Here is an 18,754-nt window from a genome sequence, read left to right as displayed (position 1 = left end):
CCCCGGCCGCCTGTCGGAGACGATGGCGGTGCGAACGTGCCTGCCCGCAGGGGGAAGGGCGCGGAGAAGAGCCCGCCCTTGCCCTGCCCCGTCGCAGTCCTCAACCAGGTCGGACCGCTGGCAATATAGAGCGGCCCTGGCAGCCGCTACCGCCAAACAGCCTTGGGATTGAGACGGGCGAGACTATGTCTGGCAGAGGCAAGGGCGGGAAGGGGCTCGGCAAGGGAGGCGCCAAGCGCCACCGCAAGGTGCTGCGCGACAACATCCAGGGCATCACCAAGCCGGCCATCCGCCGCCTGGCTCGGCGCGGCGGCGTGAAGCGCATCTCGGGGCTCATCTACGAGGAGACGCGCGGCGTGCTGAAGGTCTTCCTGGAGAACGTGATCCGGGACGCCGTCACCTACACCGAGCACGCCAAGAGGAAGACGGTCACGGCCATGGACGTGGTCTACGCCCTCAAGCGCCAGGGACGCACCCTCTACGGCTTCGGCGGCTAAATTCCATTCTTAGCATAGGTTACGCTTTTATTATAACACAAAGGCTCTTTTCAGAGCCACCCACGCCCTCAAGAGAAGAGCCTCCATCACTGTTGGCGCATGTGTCTTGCTTTCGTGCTCTCGATGTGGCCGGGGGGAGGGGCGCGGGTGGGCTTTTGCCGTCGCCGCCCGTTGTAGCCCCGCTGCCCGCGGCCTTTGTCCCGGCCCTCCCAGCCTGAAGCAACAGGCGAGTTCGAAAGCGGTGACGGAGCATGTGTCTCGGCCCCACTCGCTAGGAAGAGAGTAGGGGAACGGGCGCAGCGCTTGATTCCCGGGGTTGCCTGGGATCGAGAGGAAAACAGTTCGGTTCTGAAAGGTTCGTTCGTCCTCGCCCATCCTCACCGCCCCGGCAGGCCCGTTCACTGGGTGCCGGGGCAAGCGCTACGGAGAGCGGCTCCTCTGCCACCGCCGCAGCAGCCGTGGGGGGGGGAAGCTCCTGAAATGGCCGCGCTCCCCTCTCTGGCATTCGGGGGGCGGGACAAGGCGGGAAGGCGTGGGGGGGGACGGAAGAGCGAAGGGCGCCCGCAAGCGCCCCCGGGGCTGCAGAGAAAAAGAGAGGCTGCAAGCCCTGGGCGAAGCCGCCGCCTCCCCTTTCCTCCCCTCCTCCCGCTTGGTAGCTAGCTGCCTGTTCTCTACTCACCGCTCTCGATCCCCGATCCCCTTTCTCTTCCCACCCTGCGCCGGCAGCTTTCGACGGGGAACGTCGGGACAGTCATCACACGCGGGTCGCGGGCCCTGGGTCCCACGCTGCCAGGAGCCCGAAACCCTTCCCCGCCCGCCCCCAGTTACCACAGCACCTGCGCTGTCCCCGGCACGCAAAGACCTCTCAGCACGGGCTGCCCATGCCCGCTACGAAAAACAAAGAGACACAGCTCTCTCTGGTGGCCATGTGGTGGCTCTTAAAAGAGCCTTTGGGTTTGGTCGTGCAGGGCAGGAGCCTCAGGCGCGCTCGCCGCGGATGCGGCGGGCCAGCTGGATGTCCTTGGGCATGATGGTGACGCGCTTGGCGTGGATGGCGCAGAGGTTGGTGTCCTCGAAGAGCCCCACCAGGTAGGCCTCGCTCGCCTCCTGCAGCGCCATCACGGCCGAGCTCTGGAAGCGCAGGTCGGTCTTGAAGTCCTGCGCGATCTCGCGCACCAGGCGCTGGAAGGGCAGCTTGCGGATCAGCAGCTCCGTCGACTTCTGGTAGCGCCGGATCTCGCGCAGCGCCACCGTGCCGGGCCGGTAGCGGTGCGGCTTCTTCACGCCGCCCGTGGCCGGCGCGCTCTTGCGGGCCGCCTTGGTGGCCAGCTGCTTGCGGGGCGCCTTCCCGCCCGTCGACTTACGCGCCGTCTGCTTCGTGCGCGCCATTTCAAGGTCTAACGCGCAGTAAGAGGCAGCCGCCAGTGGCTGCGCCTCCTATTTAGCGTCTGTGGCGGCCCCACCTTCCGCCTTCGATTGGTCGAAAAAGAGAAGAATTTAATTGGCCGATTCGAAACGCCTCGAAACCGCGGCGGCAGCTGGAGGCTCCCCGAGCCCCCGCCGGTTCGAAGGGAAGAACTCGGTTTTTTTGGCTTTTGTTTGTTTGCTTTTGTTTAGTTTAGTTTTCAGGGAAGAGTGAAGGGCTCTTAAAGTTTAGTTTCTCTACTATTTACTTTTCTTTTTTTCCTGACATGTTTGAGACTTTGAATGGAGTTCGCCGGTCACGTTGTAACTACCTGATATATATGATTATCTTCTAAGAAAAGATACATATGCATCAGAGATTTAGCTTTGAATTGCAAATAATATACTAGATTCCTCTAGAAATACTTCCCTCTATAATTAAGAACGCGAAATTGTAACCTACCGGCTTTTTAAATACCTAAATTTTACTAAGGAGGCCTGAGAAAAAAGATTACACTTCTGATAAGCATGGAAAATAAGTTATTGTTTATTTGTATCCGTCGTTTGTAGCAGAATCCTTTTGCATATTGCGTGAGAAGTGTTAACCTAATGGAAGACACAATTAGTAAAGGACGTCGTTAAAAAGAAAAAAAGTCGTTTTCTACCAACGGAGGTTTAGGGAATCAAGGCTGTGATTTAACTGTTAAAGAGCGCACTTCAGCATGGAGGGGGTTAAAGCGGGATTTTCAAATTGGCCCAATAGGATCGGCCCATGGCATCAGCCAATGAACAAGCAGAGCTTGGCTATAAAAGGCCGTCCGCGCGGGTAGAATTTAAGAGTTTTCTCTTAATAATCCTTGGTTATTGGGCGAAAGAAGACGCTCCGTAATGGCGCGCACGAAGCAGACGGCGCGTAAGTCGACGGGCGGGAAGGCGCCCCGCAAGCAGCTGGCCACCAAGGCGGCCCGCAAGAGCGCGCCGGCCACGGGCGGCGTGAAGAAGCCGCACCGCTACCGGCCCGGCACGGTGGCGCTGCGCGAGATCCGGCGCTACCAGAAGTCGACGGAGCTGCTGATCCGCAAGCTGCCCTTCCAGCGCCTGGTGCGCGAGATCGCGCAGGACTTCAAGACCGACCTGCGCTTCCAGAGCTCGGCCGTGATGGCGCTGCAGGAGGCGAGCGAGGCCTACCTGGTGGGGCTCTTCGAGGACACCAACCTCTGCGCCATCCACGCCAAGCGCGTCACCATCATGCCCAAGGACATCCAGCTGGCCCGCCGCATCCGCGGCGAGCGCGCCTGAGGCTCCTGCCCTGCACGACCAAACCCAAAGGCTCTTTTAAGAGCCACCACATGGCCACCAGAGAGAGCTGTGTCTCTTTGTTTTTCGTAGCGGGCATGGGCAGCCCGTGCTGAGAGGTCTTTGCGTGCCGGGGACAGCGCAGGTGCTGTGGTAACTGGGGGCGGGCGGGGAAGGGTTTCGGGCTCCTGGCAGCGTGGGACCCAGGGCCCGCGACCCGCGTGTGATGACTGTCCCGACGTTCCCCGTCGAAAGCTGCCGGCGCAGGGTGGGAAGAGAAAGGGGATCGGGGATCGAGAGCGGTGAGTAGAGAACAGGCAGCTAGCTACCAAGCGGGAGGAGGGGAGGAAAGGGGAGGCGGCGGCTTCGCCCAGGGCTTGCAGCCTCTCTTTTTCTCTGCAGCCCCGGGGGCGCTTGCGGGCGCCCTTCGCTCTTCCGTCCCCCCCCACGCCTTCCCGCCTTGTCCCGCCCCCCGAATGCCAGAGAGGGGAGCGCGGCCATTTCAGGAGCTTCCCCCCCCACGGCTGCTGCGGCGGTGGCAGAGGAGCCGCTCTCCGTAGCGCTTGCCCCGGCACCCAGTGAACGGGCCTGCCGGGGCGGTGAGGATGGGCGAGGACGAACGAACCTTTCAGAACCGAACTGTTTTCCTCTCGATCCCAGGCAACCCCGGGAATCAAGCGCTGCGCCCGTTCCCCTACTCTCTTCCTAGCGAGTGGGGCCGAGACACATGCTCCGTCACCGCTTTCGAACTCGCCTGTTGCTTCAGGCTGGGAGGGCCGGGACAAAGGCCGCGGGCAGCGGGGCTACAACGGGCGGCGACGGCAAAAGCCCACCCGCGCCCCTCCCCCGGCCACATCGAGAGCACGAAAGCAAGACACATGCGCCAACAGTGATGGAGGCTCTTCTCTTGAGGGCGTGGGTGGCTCTGAAAAGAGCCTTTGTGTTATAATAAAAGCGTAACCTATGCTAAGAATGGAATTTAGCCGCCGAAGCCGTAGAGGGTGCGTCCCTGGCGCTTGAGAGCGTAGACCACGTCCATGGCCGTGACCGTCTTCCTCTTGGCGTGCTCGGTGTAGGTGACGGCGTCCCGGATCACGTTCTCCAGGAAGACCTTCAGCACGCCGCGCGTCTCCTCGTAGATGAGCCCCGAGATGCGCTTCACGCCGCCGCGCCGAGCCAGGCGGCGGATGGCCGGCTTGGTGATGCCCTGGATGTTGTCGCGCAGCACCTTGCGGTGGCGCTTGGCGCCTCCCTTGCCGAGCCCCTTCCCGCCCTTGCCTCTGCCAGACATAGTCTCGCCCGTCTCAATCCCAAGGCTGTTTGGCGGTAGCGGCTGCCAGGGCCGCTCTATATTGCCAGCGGTCCGACCTGGTTGAGGACTGCGACGGGGCAGGGCAAGGGCGGGCTCTTCTCCGCGCCCTTCCCCCTGCGGGCAGGCACGTTCGCACCGCCATCGTCTCCGACAGGCGGCCGGGGCGGGCGGCGCGGTGCCGGCCCCAGCCCCGGGAGACAGCCGGCCCCGCCGCCGGCGCGGCCTGGGCGCCGCGGGGGAGGATGCCCGAGGGGGACACCCTCCTTCCCGCCGCGCACGGCCCGGCTTCCCGGTCCCGTCGTTGCGGCGCCCGGTGCCAGTGGGGGAGCGGGGGCCCCGCCGGCCGCGGGTCTGCAGCAAAATCCAGCCAATGGGGGCGGCGGGGCCGGGCGCGCCGCTTCCCGCCCGCGCGGTGCCGCCCCGCCCCGCTCGCGCCCCGCCGCCGCCATTTCGCGGCGCTCCATCAAAGGCCCGCGCTGTTTTCGTGTGGTACAGAGGCGCGTGTCGCCGTCTCCGTTCTCGACTGCATCCAGCGTTTTATAAGGATTGCCGAGTAACATTAATCTTTAATTTTTTTTCTTGTGTATGACACCTTCCTTTTTTTGCAGGGTGTTAAGTTAGTTTGATGTCCCGCATCTCTAACTGCATGGTCACGTGGATTTTTTGTGTTTGTGGGACTGAGGTGCTGATGAAGAAACTGATTTAATTATGTTGTTATTGTATGCATTAAAAAAATCTTCATTGCATCAGGTGGTTTTAAAAATTTGGCATATGTTTCTCATTTTCATGGTTTTAACCTTTATTGATACATAATATCTCAAAGTATTCCTTTTGCTATTATTTTGTTCATATAGTTATACTTTTTGGACACAAAAAAATATTTGTACAAGTTGTAGCTCTACATCTGTACTCGGAGGGAAGAAAACGTCATTTTAATGAATTGACTGATGTTAATCACCTTTAGAAATCTCAAGTTTCCAAACATCATTTCTTTAAGAAAATGCATGGTAGCTTTCTCTCCCCCTGTATCCTTTCCTTTCCATGGTAACATGCAATAGGATGGTGACTCCTTCAAACTGATGTGCTTGAGTTGTTCTGGAGCAGTTCTTGAAGCCTTTTCTCTGTTCCCATCCATCAGACTTAGGTGTCCTGACTCTGAAGGGTTATTTCTTTGGATGTTCCAAAGCCTTGGTCAGTCACTGGAAACTCCAACTGAAGTGGGATGGATGATGAGGAACTGGATGTTCACAAGTTCCCATCCATTTCCTTTTTTTAGACTGTTGAGAGAGAGATGAATGTCTAGATTCCTTTTCCATATATCCTGTCTAAGCAGTGCAATAAGCTAAGCCCTTCTGACATCATTTCCCCAGGTTTCCGCAATCTGTTCTTTCCAAGAACATGAGTTCCCTTTAAAAATTTCTAACTCGCACCCTACTCCCCTCCCCAATTATTTTGCTTTCAGTACTCTCCAGTTGTACCTCCTTGTGAAGGGGCAGCATGCACAACCACACTACACCAGGAATGACTGGCCTTCAGTTATTATTCAGCTGTTGTTTTTTTCTTTTTGTCATTTTCTTTTTTTTGTTTTAACAGCTTTTTTTACTAGAAGGCTAAAACTAAGCAGTAGTTGTTCACAGTAGCCACCTTTCCTCAAAGGAGACTCTAACCTGGATTCCTTTCTACTCTGTAGCTGACCTTTACAAAACTTTTTAGAACTGAGAATTTCTGAGACCTGGATCAACTGTCATTTTTGTTGGAACTGATCAACAGACTTAAAAGGATGTTAATGGGGATGGGGAGGGGAGTGTTTGCAGAAGCTGTTGTTTGGGGCTTGGGGGGGGGGAATCTTTTTTTTTTAATGCCTCTGCTTTCTGGATCTAGGCACTTTACATTGCTGAGATTTCCCTGTGTTATTCTACATTTTGTCTTTTAGACACAAGCAACAGCCTTCATCTGCTACTGTGGAGGCAAAACTGGACGTCCTCCACCATATTATGCTGGAGTGGCATGTCACGTCATGGGCCTGTGAAAATGTTCATGAGAACTCCCATTACCAGGCAGAGGTGTTCTCAGTGAACTGCTTTTCCAGGTAATGCTTATGCCAAAAGAAAGTAATCAGGTTTACAGAATTGAATATTTAGAGATGGGCCACTCTGACTTCTTTCATTGCTGAAAAAGAGAGAACTACTTTTCCTCTCTTGAAAAGGCAGATTCAGGTCCCTCCTGCATCACCAGATTTTCTCTCCAAGCTGATCGAGTTGCTAGAGGCAGCTGTGAGGGAAGCAGACCAAATGGAGGTGGATGAACACCTATCCCATCCCTGTTCCTGATGAGAGGGAGCTGGGCTGTGAGCAGGGGGTGGACAATAAACCAGAGAGCTGCAGCATCACTGAGGCATCATGAAGCTGCTCTCCTCAACACGGATGGCTGCTTTTGTACCCCGGTTTAGGTGTTAAGCACCGCAGAAGCACTTGCAGGCATGCCTTACTCACTGTGAAGGAGATAGGTCCCACTCTTTCCTCGCCTTTCTTCAGATAGCTCTATTTTGGATGTAGGCTGGAAATCTTTGTGCATCCAGAATTCTGTCCAGCATGGTAAAAGGAAAAAAGTAGAAGCAAACCTGGCTGGTAAGGTGGGTTGATCTTTTTATTGCTTGCACCAGTATCCAGAATCTCTCTCACTAGCCTTACAAATACTCTTGAACAATTAGTTGTGTTGTGATTTTAGCAGACTCACCACCTTAAGCGACATTTACCTGTGCCAGATAGGTTTCTTGTACAGGCCCCATGCCATCCATTTCCTCTGACACCAACAAAGTCTAGGTTTTGAATGGACCTTAAGGGTTCCAAAAGAAAATAGCATGGTTATAGCACTGGCTGTATGATACCAAGTTATCCAGTCCTAGTGTCATTCAGCCACAAATTAACTGGTCCCTTTAAAAGTGGATCATAGCACTCTCATTTACCAATGAATGAATTTATAATTGTAATTTATGATGTGGCCACAGGGAATTTTAATTAAAAAAAAATCATGGTTACCTCTTTTCTAAACATAGAGTTTAATAAAATATTAGACACTTCCTTGATCATATATTTTTAAAAAAAAAACAAAACTACATCAGATTCTTAATACCATTAAATCATGTTAGACTGTTTAAACAATTATATTTTCTTCTTGAACACTTAAGTCAACAAGAAAACAGCCAGAACTTCTGATTTACAATAAATTCAAAATTCAATATTAAGTCCACAATTCATTTTTATTACGAAAAATGTCTTGCTTTGACTTAAACAAATTCATCCAGTACTTATTACATCCCGAAAGAAGTCCACATTATTTCGATTTACACATTAAATCATAACTTCCACCTCATTTAAAGTCCTGAAAAACAAGAAATATTCTGCGGGCTAGATGAATTAATTTCAAACACGATTAACAAAGTTTAGTTTTCCATAGCTTCTGTATCTTTTCTGGTTCTATTTTTTCCCTTTTACGTTTAACTTGTGGCTATTACAAATGCAGGCTATTACATGAAGTATGTAGGTATACTTCTTCTTGAAAGAAAAAAAGAGTAGCAAAACCCTTTGCAAATTTCTCTTTTTTTTTTTTTTTTCCTGGAGAAATTGCCGATAACTCCGCTTTGCACTCACGGACCCGCCCGAGCAGGCAGCTGCAGGAGATACACCATCTCGGATACTCGGGAGTGAGCCCGAAGGCGGAGTGAGACCGGACAGCAGAGGACGAGCTCCAATTGGAACCGAACTCTGCGAACGACAAAGCTTATTGTGATTGGCTGATAGGCTTCAAATTATTAACCAATATTAGCGAGGGATTTAAAAAGGACCAATTATAAAGCCCTTCGTACAAGACGTGACGTCACTAGCTCTCTTATCCAATAGCAGCGCTGATAGCTGAGGCCCGGGATTTGCATAAGGCCCCTATAAATAGGGGACTAATCGCATTACCCGCCACTCCAGTGCTCCAGAGCAAGGCAGGAGTTTTCGCTATGCCTGAGCCGGCTAAATCAGCCCCCGCGCCCAAGAAGGGCTCCAAGAAGGCGGTGACCAAGACGCAGAAGAAAGGCGACAAGAAGCGTAAGAAGAGCCGCAAGGAGAGCTACTCCATCTACGTGTACAAGGTGCTGAAGCAGGTACACCCCGACACGGGTATCTCGTCCAAGGCCATGGGCATCATGAACTCCTTCGTCAACGACATCTTCGAGCGCATCGCCGGCGAGGCCTCTCGCCTGGCGCACTACAACAAGCGCTCCACCATCACCTCGCGGGAGATCCAGACGGCCGTGCGGCTCCTGCTGCCGGGTGAGTTGGCCAAGCACGCCGTGTCCGAGGGCACCAAGGCTGTCACCAAGTACACCAGCTCCAAGTAGAGCGTCTCGGATCGTCAGTTTTAACCCAAAGGCTCTTTTAAGAGCCACCAATTTTTTCAAGTGAAAGGGCTGAATTGCTGTTTTTCTCGGGAGCTAAGTAAGTAACCTATTCATTCGCATGTCACTGGGAAGTTAAGTATTCGCCTCTTCAGGTAGATGAGATGTAGCTACTTATTTTTGAAGTGCGGAGAGCTCTTTGTTAATAGCCTGTACTCGGCATAGTTCTATTGGGTTGTTTAAAACCTGGAAATGAGTATGCGCCATTAGGTGGTCTTGAGTGTTTAAAAAGGGGCAGCAACTTTGTCCTAGTGTTTTGCCATCTGTTTTCAGAACTTGGAAGTCCCGCAGAGGGGAAGGTAGGTCGCCTTCTATTTCCTAAGGGTTTTAAGTTTTATGACTTGGTAGGTCCGATAGAAAATCCTTTCTGTGCACTATACATGTAAAATAATAAAGCATTGCTGCGTTTTTCAGTGAGTAATAAATATTTTGAAAGCGGTTTCTGTTACGAGTTTGCCTGTCGTGTTTGTAGCTTGGTCTCTTTGTGTCGTATGTACCCCCCGCCCCAGCTATTGCTTTTTTCGCTGTAGTGTCTGCCCGTACTCGATTACGTAATAGGGAAAGATTTTTCTTTACGAAGGGTTTTCTGGCTTAAAACAACGCTGCCCAAACAGCTGCAGGAGTTGGTTCTCTCTTTGTTCTGTTTTTTTATTAAAAGTTATGGGTGCGAAGCTGGGGGCTGTCGGTGACGGGCTTGGGGCCACAGCTCTCCTGCCGCGCCGGCTCCGTCCTCAGCAGCGGCGCCGCCGGGCAGCCGTTCTCTGTGGGGTGAAGGTGGAGCCGGGGTACAGCACCCCCGTTTCCCCAGCCTTGACCCCCCGCTCAGCTCTTCCCTGCCCCGGGAGCAGGGGCGGGAGGGGCCGATGCGAGGCCCTACGTAACCGAGCGAGCGTTGCTCGCGCCCCGCGCGGGGGGGCGGCACCGGGAACTTGTCGCGGGGGGGGGGGGGGTGTCATCGCCCTATGGGGCGGGGCCTGACGATGAAGGGAAGGGCTGGGTAGGCGGAAGAGGCCAATCTCGGCCCAGCGCGGGACTTTTAAACTCCCCCGGGCACCGCAGGGCAGGGCCGCGCGGCCGCCGCCTGTTACTGCTCTCGGCCCATGAAGAGGGGGCGGGGCGAGCGCCGCGCTACCGCGGGGCTCCCGAATCGCCTGTAGAAAACACTTCTCGTTAGGGAAGCTCGTGTTTCCGCACGCAAGGCTGTACCGAACGCGCACGTTTGCAAAACGTTAACTCGCTTATTTCGGTATAAATTCCTACTAAACACTCTTAAAGATTTGGTTTTGCTGCTGCAATTACCGTAGTGTTCCAGCTCTTTCTGGGAGGAAGTGGGTGGCTCTTAAAAGAGCCTTTGGGTTTATTTAAATGAGCAGACTCTAAATTCTTCTCAGTCGTTTTACTTCTTTTTGGGTGCTGCCTTCTTCGCCTTGGCTGCTTTGGGCTTGGCTGCTTTGGGCTTTGCAGCTTTGGGCTTCACCGCCTTTGCCTTGGCTGGGCTCTTTGCTGCTTTCTTGGGGCGGCCTGCCTTGGCAGCTTTCTTGGGGCTCTTGGCTGCTTTCTTAGCTGCGGTAGCCGCCGGCTTCTTGGCTTTCTTGGGGCTCTTCTTCACTGCTGCTGCCTTCTTGGGCTTCTTAGCAGCGCTGGCAGGCTTCTTGGTCGCCGGCTTCTTGGGCTTGGCTGCCGGCTTTTTCCTGGTTGCCTTCTCCTTTGTCTCACCCGGCTTCTTGTTCAGCTTGAAAGAACCGGAGGCGCCGGTACCCTTGGTCTGCACCAGGGTGCCCTTGCTGACGAGGCTCTTGAGCCCCAGCTTGATGCGACTGTTGTTCTTCTCCACATCGTAGCCGCCGGCGGCCAGCGCCTTCTTGAGCGCGGCGAGGGAGAGCCCCTTGCGCTCCTTGGAGGCGGAGACGGCCTTGGTGATCAGCTCGGTGACGCTGGGGCCCGCCGGCTTCCGGGCTTTGGAGCCGCTCGCCGCCTTCTTCGGCTTCTTGGCGGCGGCTTTCGCCCCGGGAGCAGAAACAGCGGGTGCGGCAACAGGCGCAGTCTCCGACATAGCGGCAGCCGACGTCCACGATCGGGGGGAACCACTGGGCCTGGCGCGAGTCGGCGGCCTCGTATTTATAGAGCGGAGCCGCGCGGTGATTGGTGCGTTGCAGCGCCCGCCCCGCTGCACGGCAGAAAGGTCCCTTCGCCCCGCTCATTTTGTGTTTCTTAGGAGTCAAAAAAGCCTGTTTTTATCAGAATTTCCGCCACCGACCCCCCCCCGGTTCACAGCGGCGTGGAAAAGACAGACTGTTGTTCCCCTCGGCAAAGTTTCCCTTCGAAGAGGCAACGGGTGAGTTAAAAAAGAGGCGATAAACCCCGAGTCCTGGACCTGGACAGACCTGGGGAGAGAGAAACTTTTGTTTTTCCTTCTAAATAAAGTCCGCGACGTGGGCAACTAAATTTCCAAAGTAATTAATTATTATTCTTTAAAGGGTCTTCTCTTAATCTGAACTGAAAATCGGGGATTTGAATCGATATTTTAACTGCAAATTGGTTTCAAAGAGGAGGAAGTAACACAGGCTCATCTCGAGCACTGAATATGGATTAGAAATTAGCTGCTTTGTCAAAAATCCTTTACCCCTTTCAAAATAACGGAAATAAATTAAATTAGTGCATTGTGCAACAAGGCGAGAAGCAGATTAAAGTCCTGCGAAGGGCTGTTGGTGCCCCAGAAGGAGATGACTTTTTACAGCACAGCAGCTTGTGCTGTGTTGCTCAGTGTGCACAATACAGACATGGTTCCCTAGAGCTCTGCTACAGAAATACTGATTTTTTTAAAAATAAATTAGGTGCCATAAGAACTTAGCACGGCCAGTTTTTGTTAATAATTATAATCGGTGCCCTATTGCTTTATAATTCAGCAGTCTTTTCATTTTGATACAGTTTGGTGAAAATCTGAGTCATCGTTATCTAAGGAGACACTGCTGCAGCTGATTTTTCCATACTTCTACACTGTAAAACTTGATCATGTTATTAGTTAGGGCTCCTCTTTCACAGTATATTGCAAAATATTTGATTTTTTTTTACTGCCCAGTGACTGATTTCTGCACTGGAAGCAATATTAAAAATACCTTATCCAACTGATGTTATGCTGAAATGACAGGCCGCTAGCAAAAAGGGGGCCAGTCTTCCATCTGCACTGTACCATGACCACACCTAAATTAAAAATAAACACAATTTATTTTTCAGAATGTAGATAATTAACACCAGTATTCTCTGGTATTTTCATTATTGTCTACAACCCTTTGTTTTGCCAAAGGCCTGTAAACTGTTGGTTACTGCTTGCTATTGTAACTGGCAGTGGAGCTAAAATGTTGTACAGTGTTATGATTAAAATTTTTTTTTTCTGAATATATAATTATTAAAGTGTGTTTATTGACCTATAACCACTGATTTTTCTGTTTCTATTTCAACATGTTTGTGGTAATGCTCAGCACTATACATAAAGTAGAATCAAAACTAGCAACAACCCTTTGTAACCTCAGATTGCCTGTCCAGCCACGAGTTACTCTCAAACCCATTCAGCTTTCAGGCAGAAGATGGGCACGGTAGCCCAGACAAAGCCATGAGAGAACTGGATTAAAAATTAGTAATTCTGAATGCCTATTGTTATGAAAAAAAAATGACATCTGTAAGGTCAAATGGTTGTTGGGAGGGGCAGGGTTGTTTTTAATGATGTCAGTGAGTTACCTCAACTACACATAGGGCTAAGCTGATACAAGAAGCCCTGCTGCAGCTGTGGGTTCCTTCTCACAGTAACCTTCAATGTTTGCCCTTTCTGACCCCTACCAGAACACAGTGATTCCTTTCGTATGGAATAATCGTCATTACATTTAGTACCAATTAACAAGTTAGTTGGTAACCTTGTTTTTAAAAAATCAACCATCTTTCATAACAAATGGCTTTGTTGGGTTTTTTTGCGCTAGGATCTACAGCTCTTTTTATGAGGAAGTGGGTGGCTCTAAAAAGAGCCTTTGGGTTACTTTCGAGGTGGGAACACTCCTCAGATTTGTTTTACTTGCTCTTTGCCTTGTGGCTGTCGGTCTTCTTGGGCAACAGCACGGCCTGGATATTAGGCAGCACCCCACCCTGCGCAATCGTCACCTTGCCCAGCAGCTTGTTGAGCTCCTCGTCGTTGCGGATGGCCAGCTGCAGGTGGCGGGGGATAATGCGCGTCTTCTTGTTGTCGCGGGCCGCGTTGCCCGCCAGCTCCAGGATCTCGGCCGTCAGGTACTCCAGCACGGCCGCCAGGTACACCGGGGCGCCGGCGCCCACCCGCTCCGCGTAGTTGCCCTTGCGCAGCAGCCGGTGCACGCGGCCCACGGGGAACTGCAGCCCGGCCCGCGACGAGCGCGACTTGGCCTTGGCGCGCGCCTTCCCGCCCTGCTTCCCGCGGCCCGACATCGCTTCCGACGCTCTTCCGCAGCCGCCGCCCAAACTGACGTGAAACACGCATCGCTACACCCCCCGCCCGGCCTCTTTTATAGCTTCCCCGCGCGCCCCGGCCCGCTTTCTGATTGGCTGTAGCACGCTCTCACTCGCTTCGACCAATGGCGCTGCGGATCCAAATCTACCCAATGGGGGAGCAGGCGGCTGCCCCTCCCCTCCCGGCCGAGCCGCGCCCCGCCGGACTGGGGGAAGGGGGCGGGCCCTGCCGCGGCCCCTCCCCCAGCCCCGCCCTTCCCCCGCTGCCCCCCGGGCCACCCCCCAAAAGGCCGGCTCAGAGGGAAGCGTGTCTGCCCCCGCCGGAGGAGAGCTGAGGCGCGCAGCTGCCTCCCGGGAGCAGGGGGAACCGCTGGCAGTGCCATCGCTGTCGTTTCAGAAATCAGCCTGTACCTGAAACGGTACCACAGAATTACTTTTATAATTATTATTACAGAATAGAAACGATCCTTTCGGTAGGAACATTTACAGCCCAGCACTAAGGCTACTTGTGGGAACGAGGCAGGAACAGGTAACAGAGGAAATTTCTGGTTCCAGAGACAAGTTACCCAAATACTACTTTAATCAAACTAACGGGGTGTTACTTGCAAGGCTATTCTACGGAGCATTAGAAGATAGCTATGATGCTTTTATTCAGGCTAGAGAATATCTCACTGCACAAATAAGCTGAATTGACTTTACCAGCATTCAGGATGCTTGTCTGGTAGGGCTTGGCCTTGTCTTATAGAGAGATTCCTGTTCGTTTTTGCTCCTTTGCTCTAATTACCAGTGGTTCTCTCTTTATTCCTTGGCATCTTTTTCTTTTTCTTCCATGCATTTCTAGCAAGGGCAAAGACTAGCCTTATCATCTAAACCAACAAAGGAGCCTGCTCCATGGGCTCAGACACATCCTTCTGCTTACCTCCATGTTGGACAGCAGGCTCTTTCTCCATTTTCCCCACAGCATGGGCTTGCTTCCATAAATTCCAGTTCTGGGGGATTTTTTTTTTTTTTGGTCCCATCCTCATTCCTTGATGCTTTTGTACTCTAACTTGTGGTTTTTCTTTATAATGCAACCCAGATCCCATGACATAGACATCATAAAATTACAATGAAGTGAGTTGTGTGGGTACCAGACTATGCTGCTTATGCTGGATAGTAGCATTGTCGTATTTCAGGAAAAGGCAAAGATATGACTCCCACCAGGCCATCTATGATAGCCTACCAAAAAAAGAAGAAAAAAACAACAGAAAAACACCCCCCCAATCCAACCAAAACCACCAAAAGACGACATTTCATCTAAATTCTGCAAGTCAGAGAGCAAGAGAGAACCACATCCTTCTTTCCAGAAGGATACAATAGTAGGAATTCTGATCTAAACTGTTCAGCATATGCCAGTCTTGGCAGCGGGATTACAAAGAAAGCAAAATAAAAAAAAAACTTCATAGTACACACAAAGTACTGTCACAACTTACTTATGTCTGGGCAACCAAGACAAGCTCCCTGTTCTGAAGGTTCAATAACCTTTAGAAAGCATCTTTCCTTAGTGGTATGATTCAGCAGATTATGCCAAATTAACTAATCTCAGGAATCTTCCTGTATTTCCACTTTATGCCATCACTAATCTTCACTGATCCATAGGGCAAGTCACATCACTTGTCTATGGCCTCAGCCTCCTTCCCTCTCCTCCCCGTGATCATTTCTTCTTCTGCAAACACTACTCAGAGCCACAGATGAAAAATGTGACCACAAGGTGGAGGTGCTATTATAGAGAAGAATCCCAAATATCCGTATGATGACAACACAAAGATGAGAACCAATTGGCCTGGGTTTATGTTACGAGTTGTCCAGAACTGGGAATATTTGTTCTGGCGTTGTAGAGAAAATGGCATTACAGGCTTGTGTCTCTGACCAGTGCCATAAGGCGGCAAATACCAAACTGTTTCCACAGGCTTTGTTGCAACACAGTCTGTTCTTGAATATGCCACAAGCTTTCTAACAAGTTCTGTTTAAATACTAAACATTGATTCAACTGTCCCTCAATAAACAATATATATCTATTTCACACACTTTCTTATTCAATCCCTTTTTGACTGAGTACTGAGGCACAGTAGAGATACTAGGGATGATTCTCCTATTTTCTCTTGATAGAAGTATAAGAACAAAACCTTACATAATTCAATGAATGTTCAGCCAAAGCAAATTTCAGCGATCTGTTCTTTTTTTAAGGATTCCACTCACTCGGAGTCATTACCAGAGGCCAAAGATAACACGTGAATAAATGAAAAAATTCATCTAGCTGCTGCATGTATTGTCAGTTTATCAATGAAGTAGCTTTACAGCAGTTTCTGATGCTGAGGAAGAAAAGGTTGTCAGCAGTCCTCAAAGCTGGATATGCTGTTTCTGCCATGGCTCATCATTTGCATGGCTGGTGAAGAACCAGATGAGTGCATGGATTGAAGTCAGAGCATCCACAGATCCCACTGCTTTGATAAAAGCAACAGGAAGCACTTACATCTTTGCGCTCTTCCAACTTAGAACTGTGTTAAAGGCAAGGGAGGAAAAAAAATCCCCCACATTAACTTAGCTGAAGACAAACCATAGTTTTGGTCAATCAGATGAAATATCAGCCCCAAGCACAGCCAGTGTCTACACACACAGTCCCAGCTAGTCCTATAGCTCCCGACCTCACAGGTGTATTTGAAAAAAACAAAGTCACAACAGAATGTGAGATGCCTCTAGGAAAGCCACAAAAGAGGTAGTAGGAACCCTGGCTTTGGACTCTTCCCAGAAGAAAAAAAAAAAAATCTTCTGGCTCCTGGATGATTTGCATTGTCAAATCCAGCTCTTCCGTGTAGCCTCCAAGCCCATTGCAGAACTCTCCCCCCACATCTCTTTCCTACTCCCCCTACTTCTCCAAGCCATCTTAGTGGTCTACCAGTTGTAGGGAAACTACTTATCTCCTTTACAACTCCCCTTCACCTTGGGCAAGGTGAGGAAGTTACCTTTCTGGTATTATGCACATTCCTTGTGCATGAAATTTACCTTTTTTGTGCCCATTTAAACATCTAGCAAATTCAAATCTTTCTGCCTCAGTCTGAAGAGGAATAGATACAGCAACAGGCAAGTGTTCACTCTGCACCAAGAGAAGAAAAGGTGGCTCACCTATGTGAGAATAAAGCCAAAGGAACATTAAAAAAAAAAAATTCCACTTCAGTGGAGAAACAGAATGAATCAAGCGACTCCTGCAGGTTACTAATGTAATCACAGGGCTGCCAGGGAGATTTTTCTCGACCTTGAATGGCAGGGAAGTCCTCACCCCAGGACACAGTTCATCATCTCCTCAGGCTGCTTCCTAGGAGGAAGGGTCAATACTATTATTAAACCAAGGGTACCACAATGATGCCCCTTCCCCCAGAAGCCAGCATTCACATATTTAACTTAAAGATGAAAGACAAAAATTAATTTTTTTGAAAGCTAAAATATTAAGATATTCTGTAAATATAACTTTAAAAAAAATTTAAGATACTACCGACACAACTGCAATTAACTCCTGAACCAGGAAGAGAACTGTTGTACACATCCATTTGTGTCCAGAATTTGTGAAAACAGAATTGACGTTTTCAAGTCTAAGTTTGGGTAGCTAATAATTTTGCTTCCTTAAAACAGATTTAACCTCAAAACTTTGAGTATTCAGCTAGGTCTGACGCTTATAGCCAAATAAAGGTATTGTTTGAGATATCTACTAGTCCAGCAGCTTAACAAATTCTTTATTAAAACCCTAAAAACCCAGGAGTCTGGATATATTCACCTAGAAATTGATATATTGTTAGAGGACTCGCTCTTAATCACCAGGACACTCACTACAAGCTCTTCAACAGGGACAATGAAGACTTTCTCAATCTCTTTCATGCTATATCATACTTACAACACTCACTCACACCCCTCTCTTTTTTTGAACAGGATGAAGACACCAACATAAATAGCTAACTACTAGTATTAGGTCTTGTGCTCAAATTCAGCATTCCAGACAAAACTTGGCATTTTTTAAATATTTATTACTCCTCTGAAGCAGCAGCTCATTTGGGAGAGACTTATTGCCAACACAACTGATCCCACTGGCCTTAGAACTAATTTGTCTACAAGATCCCGGGAGATTTTGCAGTCTGTCTCAAATGAGAATAAAGATTTGTTTCTTGCATGTGGCAAGGGTTATTGGAATATTTGGCTGTCAGCATAGTGAATAAAGCTAAAGGAATACTTCCTCCAAAATAGAAAAACAATTTTTTTTTAAACTGGAAGTGTGAAGTTCTTTTTTAAAAAAAGATCTGCACCTTAAAAGCACTGACTTCATAGAATTTGAAATCAGAGATTTTACACAAGTAAAATTATCTGTCAAGCTCTTAGAATTAAAATTGTTTCACCAATTTTTACTTAAGGTAGCCTGTCCAAGATGCAGACAGTGGATATCTGAGGTTTGATACGAAGTAAACCTTTTAATAAGAGTATATAAAAGAAATAATTTTGTAATTATTAGTAGTACTTCAGGACTTAAGTTTCTACTAGCTACCAAAAATTGAAAGGGATGTTTAGGAATTTAAAAACAAGAGTACAGCAGAACTTTAGTTTAAAAAAAAGTATGTATTATTTATAATGTAGCTATTGCTTTTCTTTTCAGGTTCAGAATGCCCGTCTTCCCGCAAAGCCAGCAAAGAACCTCTCCTCCTTTCCATCTACATGCTAGTTTTAGACATATCACAAGGAAGCCAGTATTTTGATACACTGAACATTTATTGTCTTTCACAAGACAAAATGAAGTTTCCCCTGCCGATGAAAAGCCATCAAGATGACCGTAAAGGGGATGGGGTGCAAAACTCCAGTGTACAGTATACACAACAAATTACCTCCCTGACTACCCTGGAAGAAAGATGATTGATCAATCTCACTGCAACTAAAAAACAGGATTATAAAATATTTACAGAAAAGAACAGTACAGAAAATAAAAACTGGACAGCCACATGTGTATGAAATCTTGCTAACACTTTTCTGGCTCCTTAAAAACCTGTTCCACTACCCTCACCAGAGCATTCAGGATGTGCAAGGATTCAGGCAGAGCAACTCCCACACCCCCCTCCCCAGATTCTCTCCCTCCAAGGAAGAGGGGAGGACTCAAGGGAAGCAGCATCACCTTCTTGACTATAATTCCCTTCCACCAAGTGGACATGTTAGCTCTGAAAGGAGGTCCCCAGCCACACCTCATCTGCAGCAGCCTCTATTCGGAGCATACTGGCAAGTTAACCTCTGGGTAGGGAACTATTCCTTTCATTGCTTGCA

At 49.8% G+C, this 18,754-nt stretch overlaps 7 protein-coding genes across 7 annotated transcripts; 3 read left to right on the top strand and 4 right to left on the bottom strand.

Annotated features, from left to right (window-relative positions):
- Window positions 1-185: 185 nt before the first annotated feature.
- LOC309407249 (histone H4) lies at window positions 186-497 on the top strand (the record flags this gene model as incomplete). Its single annotated transcript, XM_082002728.1, has 1 exon — window positions 186-497. One exon carries the CDS (start codon window positions 186-188, stop codon window positions 495-497), a length of 312 nt encoding a protein of 103 aa, XP_081858854.1.
- A 978-nt stretch (window positions 498-1,475) lies between these two features.
- LOC309410482 (histone H3.2) lies at window positions 1,476-1,886 on the bottom strand (the record flags this gene model as incomplete). Its single annotated transcript, XM_082006881.1, has 1 exon — window positions 1,476-1,886. The coding sequence occupies one exon, from the start codon at window positions 1,884-1,886 to the stop codon at window positions 1,476-1,478; it is 411 nt and encodes a 136-aa protein (XP_081863007.1).
- Window positions 1,887-2,789: 903 nt separating this feature from the next.
- LOC309408310 (histone H3.2) lies at window positions 2,790-3,200 on the top strand (the record flags this gene model as incomplete). Its single annotated transcript, XM_082004113.1, has 1 exon — window positions 2,790-3,200. One exon carries the CDS (start codon window positions 2,790-2,792, stop codon window positions 3,198-3,200), a length of 411 nt encoding a protein of 136 aa, XP_081860239.1.
- A 976-nt stretch (window positions 3,201-4,176) lies between these two features.
- On the bottom strand, window positions 4,177-4,488 carry LOC309407514 (histone H4; the record flags this gene model as incomplete). The annotated part of the gene is made up of 1 exon (XM_082003060.1): window positions 4,177-4,488. The coding sequence occupies one exon, from the start codon at window positions 4,486-4,488 to the stop codon at window positions 4,177-4,179; it is 312 nt and encodes a 103-aa protein (XP_081859186.1).
- Window positions 4,489-8,515: 4,027 nt separating this feature from the next.
- Window positions 8,516-8,896, top strand: LOC309407976 (histone H2B 1/2/3/4/6; the record flags this gene model as incomplete). The annotated part of the gene is made up of 1 exon (XM_082003666.1): window positions 8,516-8,896. The coding sequence occupies one exon, from the start codon at window positions 8,516-8,518 to the stop codon at window positions 8,894-8,896; it is 381 nt and encodes a 126-aa protein (XP_081859792.1).
- Window positions 8,897-10,349: 1,453 nt separating this feature from the next.
- LOC309407758 (histone H1-like) lies at window positions 10,350-11,006 on the bottom strand (the record flags this gene model as incomplete). Its single annotated transcript, XM_082003390.1, has 1 exon — window positions 10,350-11,006. The coding sequence occupies one exon, from the start codon at window positions 11,004-11,006 to the stop codon at window positions 10,350-10,352; it is 657 nt and encodes a 218-aa protein (XP_081859516.1).
- Window positions 11,007-13,012: 2,006 nt separating this feature from the next.
- Window positions 13,013-13,504, bottom strand: LOC309406628 (histone H2A; the record flags this gene model as incomplete). Its single annotated transcript, XM_082001901.1, has 1 exon — window positions 13,013-13,504. Exon 1 carries the CDS (start codon window positions 13,400-13,402, stop codon window positions 13,013-13,015), a length of 390 nt encoding a protein of 129 aa, XP_081858027.1. The 5' UTR covers window positions 13,403-13,504.
- Window positions 13,505-18,754: the final 5,250 nt, after the last annotated feature.

Source organism: Phaethon aethereus (genome assembly GCF_964289735.1).
Source record: "Phaethon aethereus genome assembly, chromosome: 1".
Classification (NCBI taxonomy): domain Eukaryota; kingdom Metazoa; phylum Chordata; class Aves; order Phaethontiformes; family Phaethontidae; genus Phaethon; species Phaethon aethereus.
Note: the sequence above shows the minus strand (reverse complement) of the source record. Positions and strands in the feature narration are given on the sequence as shown.